At 43.4% G+C, this 12,609-nt stretch overlaps 1 protein-coding gene across 1 annotated transcript; it reads left to right on the top strand.

The window, feature by feature from the left end:
• The first annotated feature begins 2,491 nt into the window (after positions 1–2,491).
• Positions 2,492–11,274, top strand: RFK (riboflavin kinase). The gene is made up of 4 exons (XM_072837743.1): positions 2,492–2,879; positions 4,094–4,245; positions 8,313–8,415; positions 9,193–11,274. The coding sequence occupies exons 1-4, from the start codon at positions 2,798–2,800 to the stop codon at positions 9,321–9,323; spliced, it is 468 nt and encodes a 155-aa protein (XP_072693844.1). The 5' UTR covers positions 2,492–2,797; the 3' UTR covers positions 9,324–11,274.
• Positions 11,275–12,609: the final 1,335 nt, after the last annotated feature.

Here is a 12,609-nt window from a genome sequence, read left to right on the forward strand (position 1 = left end):
TGATAACTGTGCCTGGCTGTAAGAAAGTAGTCCACTGGACAGTGAGGGCTTATGGATATTTTGAGGTGGTCAACCTGAGGGGCCAGTCTGTATTCCGTCAGGTGGTCCCTGCGGGTCCTTTCTGCGTTCCATTGCTCAAGCCTGTTAGTCTGAAAGCAGCCTTTACACAGAGATCTGATTGAACTAGTACAGTACTTGAGGGATAAAACCCAGAATGGTAGATTGAATGGAACCCTTTAAAGGCTATTTTATTTTAACGGGATGTAGGAGCCATTGAGGGTTATTGAGCAGGAGTGGAAAAGGATCAGGCTTCTGGCTTCCATAGCCTAAGCTGATGACACAGTAATTATGCAGTTCCTGAAACGTCAACAGGGTTAAAGAACAAATTGGAGCCTAAATGCTCCATCTTAGGAATTCTTCAAATTGCTCCCCTTACTCTCTTTATAAATTGGGGTTCTTTCCCCCAAAAGTTGATGTGAGGATGATATGAGATAGTATGTAAAGTACCTAGCATTATTTCATTTAATTTTTAAAACCACCCTTCCTCATTTATGACTCCTTTGATTACTTTGTTTCATTTAATTCCCATACCTCCTTGGAACTCTGGGGTGTGAAGGACTAGCACCCAGGGCTGCTTTATCAGGCTCTCACCTCCAGGCTTTTCTGATTTGGTGTATCACTGATGACAATCATGATGGTAAAAACTTCTGTGACAGGACAGGCAACTCGTTAAGTGTTGCACATGCATCATCTCACTTGAATCCCATGAAATTATTAATATTCCCATTTAGTTGATACGAACATTGAGATTCAGTGTACTTTGCCCAAGGTCACGCAGCAATTAAAAGAGGCAAGGCCTGCATTCAAACCCTGACTTATCTAGTGCTAGCGCCTGTTCTTAACCATTAACTATACATGGGCCTTTTATGTGAGATCTGCTCCCTGGGCAGCTTTCCGAGCGCTTTGTCAGGACTTGTATTGGAGTACTGACAGCATAGCACTGGAATCAGGCTTACCAGTCTGTCTCTCCCACTAGACTGAGTCTCTGAGGGCCAAGAAATTGTGTGTCACCTTTGTTGCCCCAGCTCCTTGCACTGCGCTTGGCACACACTGGGCTCTTCATTCGTTCTTTCCACAAACACTTATGGAGTGTTTGCTATGAACCATGTGCCACACTATCGTTAGGGAAATGTGACTGTCTTGCCAACGAAGACCCCTTTGGTACCAATACAGAGAGAATATAATTTTTTAAAAGATTTTATTTCTGTACTTAAGAGACGCACATGAGAGAGAGGCAGAGACATAGGCAGAGGGAGAAGCAGGCTCCCTGTGGGAAGCTGGATGCGGGACTCCATCCCAGGACCCCGGGATCACCCCCTGGGCCCAAGGCAGGTGCTCAACCCCTGAGCCACCCAGGCTACCCGAGAGAATATAATTTTAACATTGGGTAACCATTATCATAGTTACGAACAACTGCCAAACACGGACAGGGTTTCACACAGATTCACAGAGAGAAGAAAACAACAATGAAAACTTCTTTCTCAAGAGTAAGACTAGAGGGGGAGGCCCGGGTGGCTCAGCGGTTGGGCTTGGGATCCAGGATCGAGTCCCACGTCGGGCTCCCTGCGTGGAGCCTGCTTCTCCCTCTGCCCGTGTCTCTGCCTCTCTCTCTCAGTCTGTGTCTCTCATGAATAAATATTCTTAAAAAAAAACAAGACCAGAGGATGCACCTGTGACCTACCCGTATATTTCTGGTGAGCAACAAATTTCCCCTGAGCTACTTCCCGAGGTCATGTTTACAGCTCCACGGGTCAGCAGACCCACCAATGGGCAGCGCAGTAGAGAGCCCTTCTGTCGGGCTCATTGCACTGTCCAGGTGACCCCTGTCCAGGTGACGGGCTAGGCAGGCAGCCGCATCCCTCCGTACCCTCCGTACCCTCCGTAGGGAGGACTGCGTTGCTGCCAACTGGCGCCGGTGACCGGGGCTGCGGCTCCCTCGGCGCTTACACGGATTCAACTTCAGGCCACGGGCAGTTGGTTACACCCTCCACGGAGCGGCGATCTCGAGCTGGAATTCTGCGACTTAAAGGGATGTTTAAAGAACGAATGGATGACGGATGACCAGCGAGCTGGCGGTTACCAGGAAGCTAAAGAACGTCGCTGGCGTCAGGATCGCAATGAACAGGAGGAAGGGGAAAGCGGCGCTGAGGGCGGCCCGGGACGGTGCTTTCGCAGCCCCGAGGACGAGAGCGGAGCACCCCGACCCGCTTCCGCCGCTCGCCGCCGCCCAAGTGCAGGCAGGGCGGGCCGGCGGCTCCGGGGCCGGGGGCGGGGCCTCGCGGGGCGGGGGCGGGGCCTCGCGGGGCGGGGGCGGGGCCTCGCGGGGCGGGGCTACGGAGGCCGAGCCGGCTCCGAGGCGCGGCGTCCGGCCGAGGAAGTGTGCGCAGGCCTGCGGCGCTGGCCGGGCCCGGGCCCTCCCACGCTGACCCCGCGGTGCTCCCCACCCGCGCCCGCCCTCACAGCCGCCCCTCGCCGCCCTTCCCGCCGCGGAGACGCGGGCTTCTGGTCGCTGGCGGCTTCTGCGGGTCGGCGGCGTGAGGGACTCCCTGCGGCGTGTCGTCCGCGCCGCCGGCCCCTTGCGCGCCCGCGCTCCCTGCCGGCTGTCGTGGGGGGTCCGCGCCCCGGCCGAGCTCCCGCTCGCGTTGCCCCGCCGGCCGGGGAGCCCGGCACCGCTTCGACGGCGGCTTCGCCGGACCCGCGGACCGGGTCGCAGCCCGCGCCGCAAGCGCACGGCGTCATGAGGCACCTGCCGTACTTCTGCCGCGGCCAGGTGGTGCGGGGCTTCGGCCGCGGCTCCAAGCAGCTGGGCATCCCCACAGGTGAGCGCGGGAGGTCGCGGGGCCCCCCTCCCCGCCCCGGCACCCCCCACTCCCCGGGAACCCCCTCCGCCCCGGGCACCCCCCCCACTTCCCGGGCACCCCTCGCCCCCGGGCACCCCTCTCCCCGGGCACCCCCCCTCCCCCGGCACCCCCCCTCGCCGGGCACCCCTCCCCTCCCTGGGCACTCCCCCTCGCCGGGCACCCCTCCCCTCCCTGGGCACCCCCCCTCGCCGGGCACCCCTCCCCTCCCTGGGCACCCCTCCCCTCCCTGGGCACCCCCCCTCGCCGGGCACCCCTCCCCTCCCTGGGCACCCCCCCTCCTCGAGCACCCCCCCTTGCCGGGCACCCCCCCACTCCCCGGGCACCCCCCGCCCGCCCCGGCTTCCGGGGTTGGGTCAGGTGAGAGCGGGGACGTCAGCCCGGGGACCTGGGGCCGCGGGCAGAGGTGACCCCTCCCCTCCGCTGGCTTCCTGCTCGGACGAGGCGGAGGACCTTTGGTCGGATGGAGGAAGCTCGTCCTTAGCCGCGGCTCGGTGCTCGGCGGGGACCGGGCTCGAGGGGTGGTGAGGACGGAAAGCCGAGCCGAGTTTGGGGGTCCCCCTCTCCCGTCTCCCTCTGCAGCGCAGCTAGAGCTGCCAGGCGTGGCACGGGTCATCCCCATCAGAAAACGTAATGTGAACCAGATTGGTTAAAATTTCCAAGCCAACTGTAAGGGTTTTTTGTTCTCTTTAGATGTCTTGTTAGCAATTGGCTGAGAATCGGGTATCCTTTTTGTTCCATCTACTTTAGTTTCGGTGGTCAGGACCTGACTGTATAATTCATCCTTAAAAGTACACACCAGGGTTGCCCCTGGTCTTTGAGCCACATCTACTTTGAAAATAAGAATCAAGAGATTCTGAATCTCCTTAAGAAAGACCAGGTCTAAAACATCCTCAGCTGTTCACGCACCTGTTTTCATCTACCTCAAGAGTGTGTTTACGTGTTTGTTTTTTTTTTTTTTTTGGAGGGCTTTGTAAACTTAATTGTTCTTAAGCTATCTGCATGAAGAGGGGGGAAAATATCCAAGCCAGACTATATAGAGTGGTGGGATTGATAGGCAGGCAGGGTTCCAGGAAACTTGTGTATATAATGATTTACACTGGCCTTGCATGCGATTTTTATAAATATTTGCTATGAAACTGTTAACACTCAGAATATTTATTTCTGTTGTTTAGCTAATTTTCCAGAACAAGTAGTTGATAATCTTCCAGCTGATGTATCCACTGGCATTTATTATGGTTGGGCCAGTGTTGGAAGTGGAGATGTTCATAAGATGGTGGTGAGCATAGGATGGAACCCCTACTACAAGAATACAAAAAAGTCTATGGTAAGAATTCTGTTAAGCTCAGTCACTGCAAATGGGTTAATAACTTAAGGTAATATTCAGTATTAGATGCATGTAGAATTCATCAGTGGTGGCTCAAAACATAGTCCAGATCACTAGAATTTTTGGCGGTTTTCTTGAAGGCTTTTTCAAGTGAAGTGTTGAGTTAACTGTTTGGCTGGATTAACTTTTCATCCTTTCACTTTCATTCTATTTGTGTCTTTGGATCTAAAGTGAATTTTACAAAGTAAGGTGAGTCTCTTGTAAAAGAGGTAGTATAATGGGATTGTGTTTGTTGATCATTCTGTTAATCTCTGCCTTTTCATTGGAGAATTCAGTCTATTTACATTTAAGCTAATGACTGACAAGGAGGGACTTCTGCCATTTTGCTGTTTTCTATGTGCCTCACAGCTTTTTTTGTCTGTTATTTCTTCCATCATTGCCTTTTTAATTTTTTAAAAAGATTTTATTTATTTATTCATGAGAGACAGAGAGAGAGAGAGAGAGAGGCAGAGACACAGGCAGAGAGAGAAGCAGGCTCCATGCAGGGAGCCTGACATGGGACTCGATCCTGGGACTCCAGGATCACGCCCTGGGCCAAAGGCAGTGCTAAACCCCTGAGCCATCCGGGCTGCTCGCCTTTTTAATTTTTTTTTTTTTTTTTTTTTTTGTAGTGACCTATTTTGATTCTCTTATTTCCTTTTGTGTACTTTCTATAGATTTGTGTGTGTGTGTGGTTACTGTGAGGAGTGTGTTTAACATCCTACAGTTATAAAATCAAATATGATTTTTGACAATTTTAATAGTACATAAAAACTCACAAACTACATCTTTATACATTGTGTGCCCAATAACATAACAGTAATGATTTTTATGTTTTGCTTTTAAATCATGTAGAAAATAAATAAAAAGTGGAGTTTTAAGCCAAAATTGGAATATTTTTATAGCTGTCCATGTGTTATATCTCTACTGGGAGATAAAAGTGAATTACTTGGGGTGCCTGAGTGGCTTAGTCAGTTAACCATCCCGACTTAATTTTGGCTCAGGGTGTGATCGAGCCCCTTAGTCAGCTCTGCTGGACACGGAGCCTACTTGATTCTCTCCCTCTCACTCTCCCTCTGTGCCTCCCTTAAAGTGAGTTACTTAACAGCATGTTTGATAAAATTGAGCTTGCTCCAGTTAATATAAAACATTCACCCTTTAATTACTTGTGTACCCTGCTAAGATAGAACTCCTTACTACACAGATGGTGCTTTCTGATAAAATTGTGAAGTGTGAAGTGCTGTTTTTTTTTTTTTTTTAACCCCCAAACTACTTTGAGGGTGTACCCTTCTGCTTGTTTCACAGTACCACTTTAGAGCCTAATCTGCTAGATGGAGCTGGATCTTGGTCAGGCCAAGTGTGACAAAAACAGAGTCGATCTAAATTTTGTCGTCTTTGAGGAATTATAGAAGTGTGTCACAGTTGGAAGACCATAGAGCTGAGTGCTGGTACAACACTAGAAATGGCCAAGAATTGCTTAACACTGCTCAGTATTTCTTATGTTTGAGTATTAAGGATGTACGATTATTTGGAGTAGACAAGGAAAAGAACTAATGAAAGAACACAAAATAGTTTTCTGTAGATGGGGAGGAAGGAATTGAAGAGGAGGGAAGGCCATTCCATGACAAATTTCAGATAACAGGACTGTTACTGTTGTAAACCAGTGAAGGAATGCCTTGGAAGTCCTTCCAGAGCTAGAGGAATCTCAATTTTTCATTGGTAGGAGGTTCATACTTTTCAGGTTTTCTTTCTCCTTTTCTTGCCAATACCATTCATCTATGATGTGCCTGGTTGCCTGGTTAGGTGTTTTCCCCCCTTTAAAAAAACATTGGATTGGGTGTCTTAATTAACTTAAAAGAAGTTCTTAATATGTTCTAGATCCCATTCTTCTGTTGGAATATGTATTGCACAAGTATCGTCACCTGCTGTGTTGCCTTTTTTTTTTTTCTTTTGTAAGATTTTATTTATTTCTTCATGAGAGACACAGAGAGAGAGGGGCAGAGGGAGAAGCAGGTTCCCTGTGGGGAGCCTGATGTGGGTGGGACTCGATCCCAGGACCCTGGGATCACGACTTGAGCCAAAGGCAGACGTCCAATCACTGAGCCACCCAGGTGCCCCGGTTTTGTTTTGTTTTTTTATTTTATTTTATTTTATTTTTTATTTTTTATTTTTTTTCTTTTTGTTTTTTATTTTAAATGGAAATTTTATTTGTGTCTTTCGAAGAACAGAAGTTCGTAATGCCAATATATCCAATCCATCATTTCTCTTTTATGGTTAGTGCCTTTTATAACCTATTTAAGAAATCTTTGTCTACTCATAAAGATACTCATCTTTGTTTTCTCCTAAAAACTTAACTGTCAATAAACTTTCCTCATCAAATTGATTTTTGAGTATGGTGCAAGGTGTAAAGGTCAAAATTAATTTTTTCCCACATGGTTATGGGCTTAGCCCATTTATTGAAATATTATTCTTTCATGACAGCACTGTATTGTCATCTTGGTCATAAATCCTGTGACTTTCTAAGTGTGAGAGTCCAAAATGTGCTCATACAGATTTGGTCTCCTAGTCTGTCTTTGGGCCATTGTCTTTATTTTCATAGCTTTTATAGTAGATCTTGGTATCTGTGTAAGTGCTCTACTTTTATTTTCAAGATTTTGAGGGGATAATTTCAACCTTCCACATTATGAATTTTAGAATCACTTGACAGTTCCATTGTTTAAAAAAAAAGGTAGGATTTTGACAAGGGTGGCTTGGAATATATAGATCAATTTAGGGAGAGTAGACCTCTTTACCATTTTTCTCGGTAATGTTTTATAATGATCAGTTTTAAATATCACTTCATCTTAGATTTTCTTAAATCATCCACAAAATATGCCTCTCTAAGTTTCATGTTTCTGGATTGTTCAAACTTGTTAATCTCCAGTGCCACCATCCTGGTCCAGTCTCAACCATCTTCCGTCTTTGTTCTCTTAATTGGCTTTCCTGTTTGTGGACTTAGGTTTCTGTATGAGAATCTACTAATATTCTGATTGCAGAACATCTTCTACCTCCTCCACCAATTTGCTTCAACATGTCCTGTACTCATTTGTCAGCCTTGTTCCTTGGTCAGGATCCTACGTTGGCTCTTCTGCCCCCATTCAGTCTTCAGCTCTGCCTGACTCTCAGAGGTTTCTATAATGTGGTGTGTGTCAGAGACATATGGATCCTGGTTAACCTTAGAAATGGTTCTTTCAGGGATCCCTGGGTGGCCCAGCGGTTTAGCGCCTGCCTTTGGTCCAGGGCGTGATCCTGGAGTCCCGGGATCGAGTCCCACGTCGGGCTCCCTGCATGGAGCCTGCTTCTCCCTCTGCCTGTGTCTCTGCCTCTCTCTCTCTCTCTCTCTCTCTCTGTGTCTCTCATGAATAAATAAATAAAATCTTTAAAAAAAAAAAAAGAAAAAGAAATGGCTCTTTCAATAGGAACGTCTCTTAATGTTTTATTCCTTACTTGGTGGTGTCTTGACTCAGGTGTTTTTTGGTTTGTTTTTGTTTTGTTTTGTTTTTTCTTTTGCCTTGATGAGACTTATTCTGCATGTTCGTTTAAGTATTTTATCTTTAAGTAATCTCTGCACCCAGTTGAAAGAACACAAAATAGTTTCTGTAGATGGGGAGGAACTCACACTGTGAGTTCAGTGTGGTCCTTGAACTCACAACCCTGAGATTAAGATTCATGCTCCACTGACTGAGCCAGCCAGGTGCCCCTGCATGCTAGTTTTTTTGTTTTTGCTTTTAATAAATGGCAAATCATACCAGATTTGTGGCGTAACATCTGCTTTACTCAGTTAAATGTTTACATGTAAGATCGGGCAGGAGCAGGACTGATGAAAGAATTAAGGAAAAACTGTACTTAGATTTTCACCGGTCTTTTAAATTTAGTAAGGGTTGATTGTTTTATTTAAATTAGCCCTGCCATAAATATGGAGATATATTTCAAATTTCAGGTATTTTGTAATCTGATGGAAATCTTTTTTTAACATTTCTTAATTCTAGGAAACCCATATCATACATACGTTCAAAGAAGACTTTTATGGGGAAATCCTCAATGTAGCCATTGTTGGCTACCTCAGACCAGAAAAGAACTTTGATTCTTTAGGTAAGTTCTGTTTAGGTCTTCCTTGAGTATTACTTCAGCTACTTCTGCTGCTTCTCCTAGTAACAACATGGCAGGAGAGAGAATAGTTGAGCATTTACTATGTGCCAGGCACTGTTTTAGGTGCCTTACGTGCATGAAGTCCTTTCACCCCCACCGAAACGTATGAGGAATTATTCTATATCACAGATGAGGAAATTGGCAGAGAGGGGTTAAGTAATTTGCCCAGCATCATATCAGTTTGTGATGGAGCCTAGGTTCAAACCCAGCAGATTGGCTGCTTCTCTCCCTCCCAACAGTGTGAAGTTAGTGAAATTTCTATTTCCTTTTTATATGTTAAGGAATAAGCGAGAATGAATGCCCAGATGAATAATGGATGCTTTGCAATGCTTGAAGTGTAAGAAACTAAATCAACACTTGAAACTAATGGTATCAAGTATGTTAGTATAGTGTGGTGGTTTTAATTCTACTGTAGGGTTTACTTGATAAATGTGAGTACCAAAGAGGCTTGATCGTGAGTATTTCTTCATTTGTTGTTTGTGATGTACCTTTGTGCTAATGTCTTTCTCTAAGAAATTGCGAGATTTCTTAGGGACATCTTAAGTGTACCATTGACTTTTACTACAGTCTGGAAGAAGAGATGGAACAGATTTTATTGGGGATCTGCCCTGTGCTAGAGATGTTGCCAGCCATTGGGTTTTTAGGAGAGTCCGAACAAAGGAATAGTAAGTGTATATAGCAGTGGCTTTTCATCATGTACCTGCTCTGTTCTCTCTGCAGAGTCCCTTATTTCAGCAATTCAAGGTGATATTGAGGAAGCTAAGAAACGACTAGATTTGCCAGAACATTTGAAATTCAAAGAAGACAATTTCTTCCAGGTTCCCAAAAACAAAATATTGAACGGCCACTGATAAAGACAGATCATTCTTATTTATTCATTCACTGTTTTCTAGTATTTTACTGCTCATAACTCCTCAGTTGTTAAATTTTGAAAATCAAACATTTTCCTACAGCTGCGAATTAGTTTAAACAGTATAATGTCTATCACATTATGTTTCAACCATTCAAATTAAACTCATCATGCTATATAGTACTAAGTGATTCATTTTAAAAATCAAGATTCTTTTTTATGTAATATGTTGATTAGGATGTACCACTAGAAAGGTCTTAAGTGTCTTATAATGGAAATGAAATGTATATAAGTATGGGTAAAAAGGTAGTTCACTAGATTTGAGATGAGAACTAATAATTCTCATGGTACATCGTAGCATGTATGTACTTGTATAGTGTGTCATGCTGAATGGAGGAGGCATATAAAAGTAAATATATTCAACGAAGGTTTGAGAGTTGATTATAAACCTAAGGGGAAAAAATCTAGACTTTATATTTTTGATATTTTGTGCATTAATATATTATCACAAAAGTAGATGTGTGAAGTTTTTCGTATGAAATTTCATAGTAGTTTGTCGTTTTCTTTGAAGTCAAATCATTGCACTGTGTTTTTTCTTTTCTTTCTTTTTTTACAGGTGTCTCAGTTCTAATTGGTCTAGATTCCTTCTCTTTGTCATTTTTTTGTTTACCTCCTGAAGTAGTGAAATGAGTGTTTTTCTAATTTCTAGGTCTCATTTTTGTGTTGGATAACACTTCTCCTTTTTAAGAGTAGATGTTCAACATTACTCTTGACTTTGGTTCTTTTTTCCTTGAAACCATTGTCCATGTCAGCTTTTTTTCTTTCTCATTTACAATTGTTCACTTAGACAAAAGATTGCATCTATATCTATCATTCCATCCCTTCACTGTATAAAGTGATTAAGTGCATATCCATATTGCATTTTAGGAAAAATATCACCAAAACTTCATCTTTAGGTTTCCTCAAGTTGAACACACAGCAGTTCATTTGTATATACCAGCTTCTTAACATGAAACATTTGTTTTCCCCCTAAGGAACCCATTTAAGAGCCAATTAAATTATGAAAGTTATTTATTTTTAATGTAATTATATATTCCTGAGCAAGTGTAAACTGTTGTAGCTGTGTACGCACAATGTAATTTAATGCTAAACAGTGCTTATAGCTTGGGGGAAAGGCATAAGTAATAAAGTTTTAGTTAAATAATCCTCATACTATGCATTTTTTTTTTCTCCTAAGAAGTAATTCTTGGCTACTTGAGACTCTTATTTATATTGGTGGAAAGTTGAAATCTTTAGATATTTAAGAAATTAAGATTACAGATTGTTTGGGCCCCCTGAAAGAATATATTGCATTATTGTTCACTTAAGCACCAGATTTGGTGTGGGGGAAAAGGAGCAGAAGTATAGAGAAGGTAATTTTAAAGGTAACTTATTATAAATCATTTTCCCAAATCTGCATATATAAAGGATTTTAACAAAAATACAAAGTATTTAGAAAAACACCTAAAACATCTGGAGAAAGGGGAAGCATGGATAAATTTAGTTGGATTGTGTTTTACTTTTTGGTATATGAATTTATGGCAAACAATGTATGTGTCTTTCTTTTATAAAAATACTTAGAAATGTAATTTAATGTTAGAGATCCTATACTTGAAAGAAGCCTCAATTATTAGTGGCTTTATAAAGCAAAGATAAAAACAGTCAAGGAAAGTGTAAAAACAGATTTGTATTTGTTTGCATAGCCTGCTGCTAATTATGTCCTCATTAAGTGTGTGAAGTCTTTGATATTGTCACCTTACAATTTGAAAATTGTATATTGTGAGGTTTAAGAGTTGGTTAATAGTGTCTACACTTCCCAAAGTTTTATATTAAGTATGTAATATAAGAAATTATAGTAGTACAATTTTTGATTAACCTGATTTCAGGCCTTGAAATAAATCTTATGTAAGTGATGTTTCTTTCCCTGTGTCAGTTTGAATCTTTTGCCTTGTCTGTATATAGGTTCCTCATTTGTTGGCTGTCACTTGACGATGACAAGTGGCTTGAATGGTGAGTTGCAGGTGGCAGCTGGAGGGAGAACCTGACATGCAGTGGTAGTTCTACAGCCAAGGGCCTTGCTTTGACAAGTCCCTGTTTATGCCTGCAGCACAAGTTTATTTGGAGAGCATTGTTTTTGTTTTTTTAATATTTTATTTATTTATTTACTTATTTAGAGAGCACAGGCTGGGGGAGGGGCAAAAAGAGAAAATCTCAGGCCGACTCCCACACTGATCCTGGACTTGATCCAGGGCTTGATCCCACGACCTTGATCATGACCTGAGCTGAAATCAAGAGTCAGATGCTTAACCAGCTGAGCCACCCAGGGCTCCTAGAAAGCATTCTTTTCATGGAGTGTCAATTCTCAAAAGCCTACTTTCTGGAGGTGAGGGTCCCCATTATATTTTAGTCGTAAGAGCCAGAGCAGTATGAGTAGTCTGAGTTCTCTTCCCTAACTCCTTTTTCAAAACAGGGTTCTTCAGTCTTCATGACTAGCAGTCACTTGGAACTCCTGCTTGTGTCTCATGTTTGCAGGGACATACGGGTGTGCTTTCAACACTCCAGCACTCTCAACAAGGGGGGTTTACACGTTTGCAGCTGAGGCTGCTCTTCTAACAGTTGTGATGCAATCAGGGAGACGTAAGCCGGGAGCTTCCTTGGAATTTACCAGCACAGTTTTGCCTTCCTGGTAAAAGTGCCAGCCTTTTCTGCCCACACCCCCCACCCTGACTTGGGAAGTGGATGTGAGGCTGACCAAGGAGATCCAACCGGACCTTCAGAGACTGAGCTGGGAAGTAAATGTGCCCTGTAGAGAGATGCCATCAGAAGTGAGAGGAGAAACAAATTCTAGAACAAACTGCAAAGATGACACACCGGGATTATCAGAATTTGAAATGACTTTAATATGTGTAAAGAAGTGAGTGTTAAAAACAGTAAAATAAGAGTCTATAAAAATTGGGCAGAGGTGTGGTAGGTGGGGGATGGGAGAAACATAAAGAGGACTAAAGTACAAACTTTTAAGTTGTAAAATAAATCATAGATGAAAAGTAGAGCACAAGGAGTGTAAATGTATGCTGACAGATGGTGACTACATTTGTTGTGAGCACTAGTAACTTGCAAAATTGTTGAATCGATATGTTGCACACCTGAAATGAATATAATCCTGTATATTAATTATATTTAAATTTAAAAAATATTATAGCTTTATTAGGGTATAATTGATATAATAAACTGCACTTATTTAAATTGTG

This window comes from Canis lupus, chromosome 1, assembly GCF_048164855.1.
Source record: "Canis lupus baileyi chromosome 1, mCanLup2.hap1, whole genome shotgun sequence".
NCBI lineage: Eukaryota > Metazoa > Chordata > Mammalia > Carnivora > Canidae > Canis > Canis lupus.

Bases quoted from the DNA above. Each gene is read 5' to 3' on its own strand.
- RFK (XM_072837743.1), top strand. From the start codon at position 2,798: ATGAGGCACCTGCCGTACTTCTGCCGCGGCCAGGTGGTGCGGGGCTTC. The intron at 4,246-8,312 runs GTAAGAATTCTG...TCTTAATTCTAG, and splicing joins AGAATACAAAAAAGTCTATG to GAAACCCATATCATACATAC. The intron at 8,416-9,192 runs GTAAGTTCTGTT...TTCTCTCTGCAG, and splicing joins AAAGAACTTTGATTCTTTAG to AGTCCCTTATTTCAGCAATT.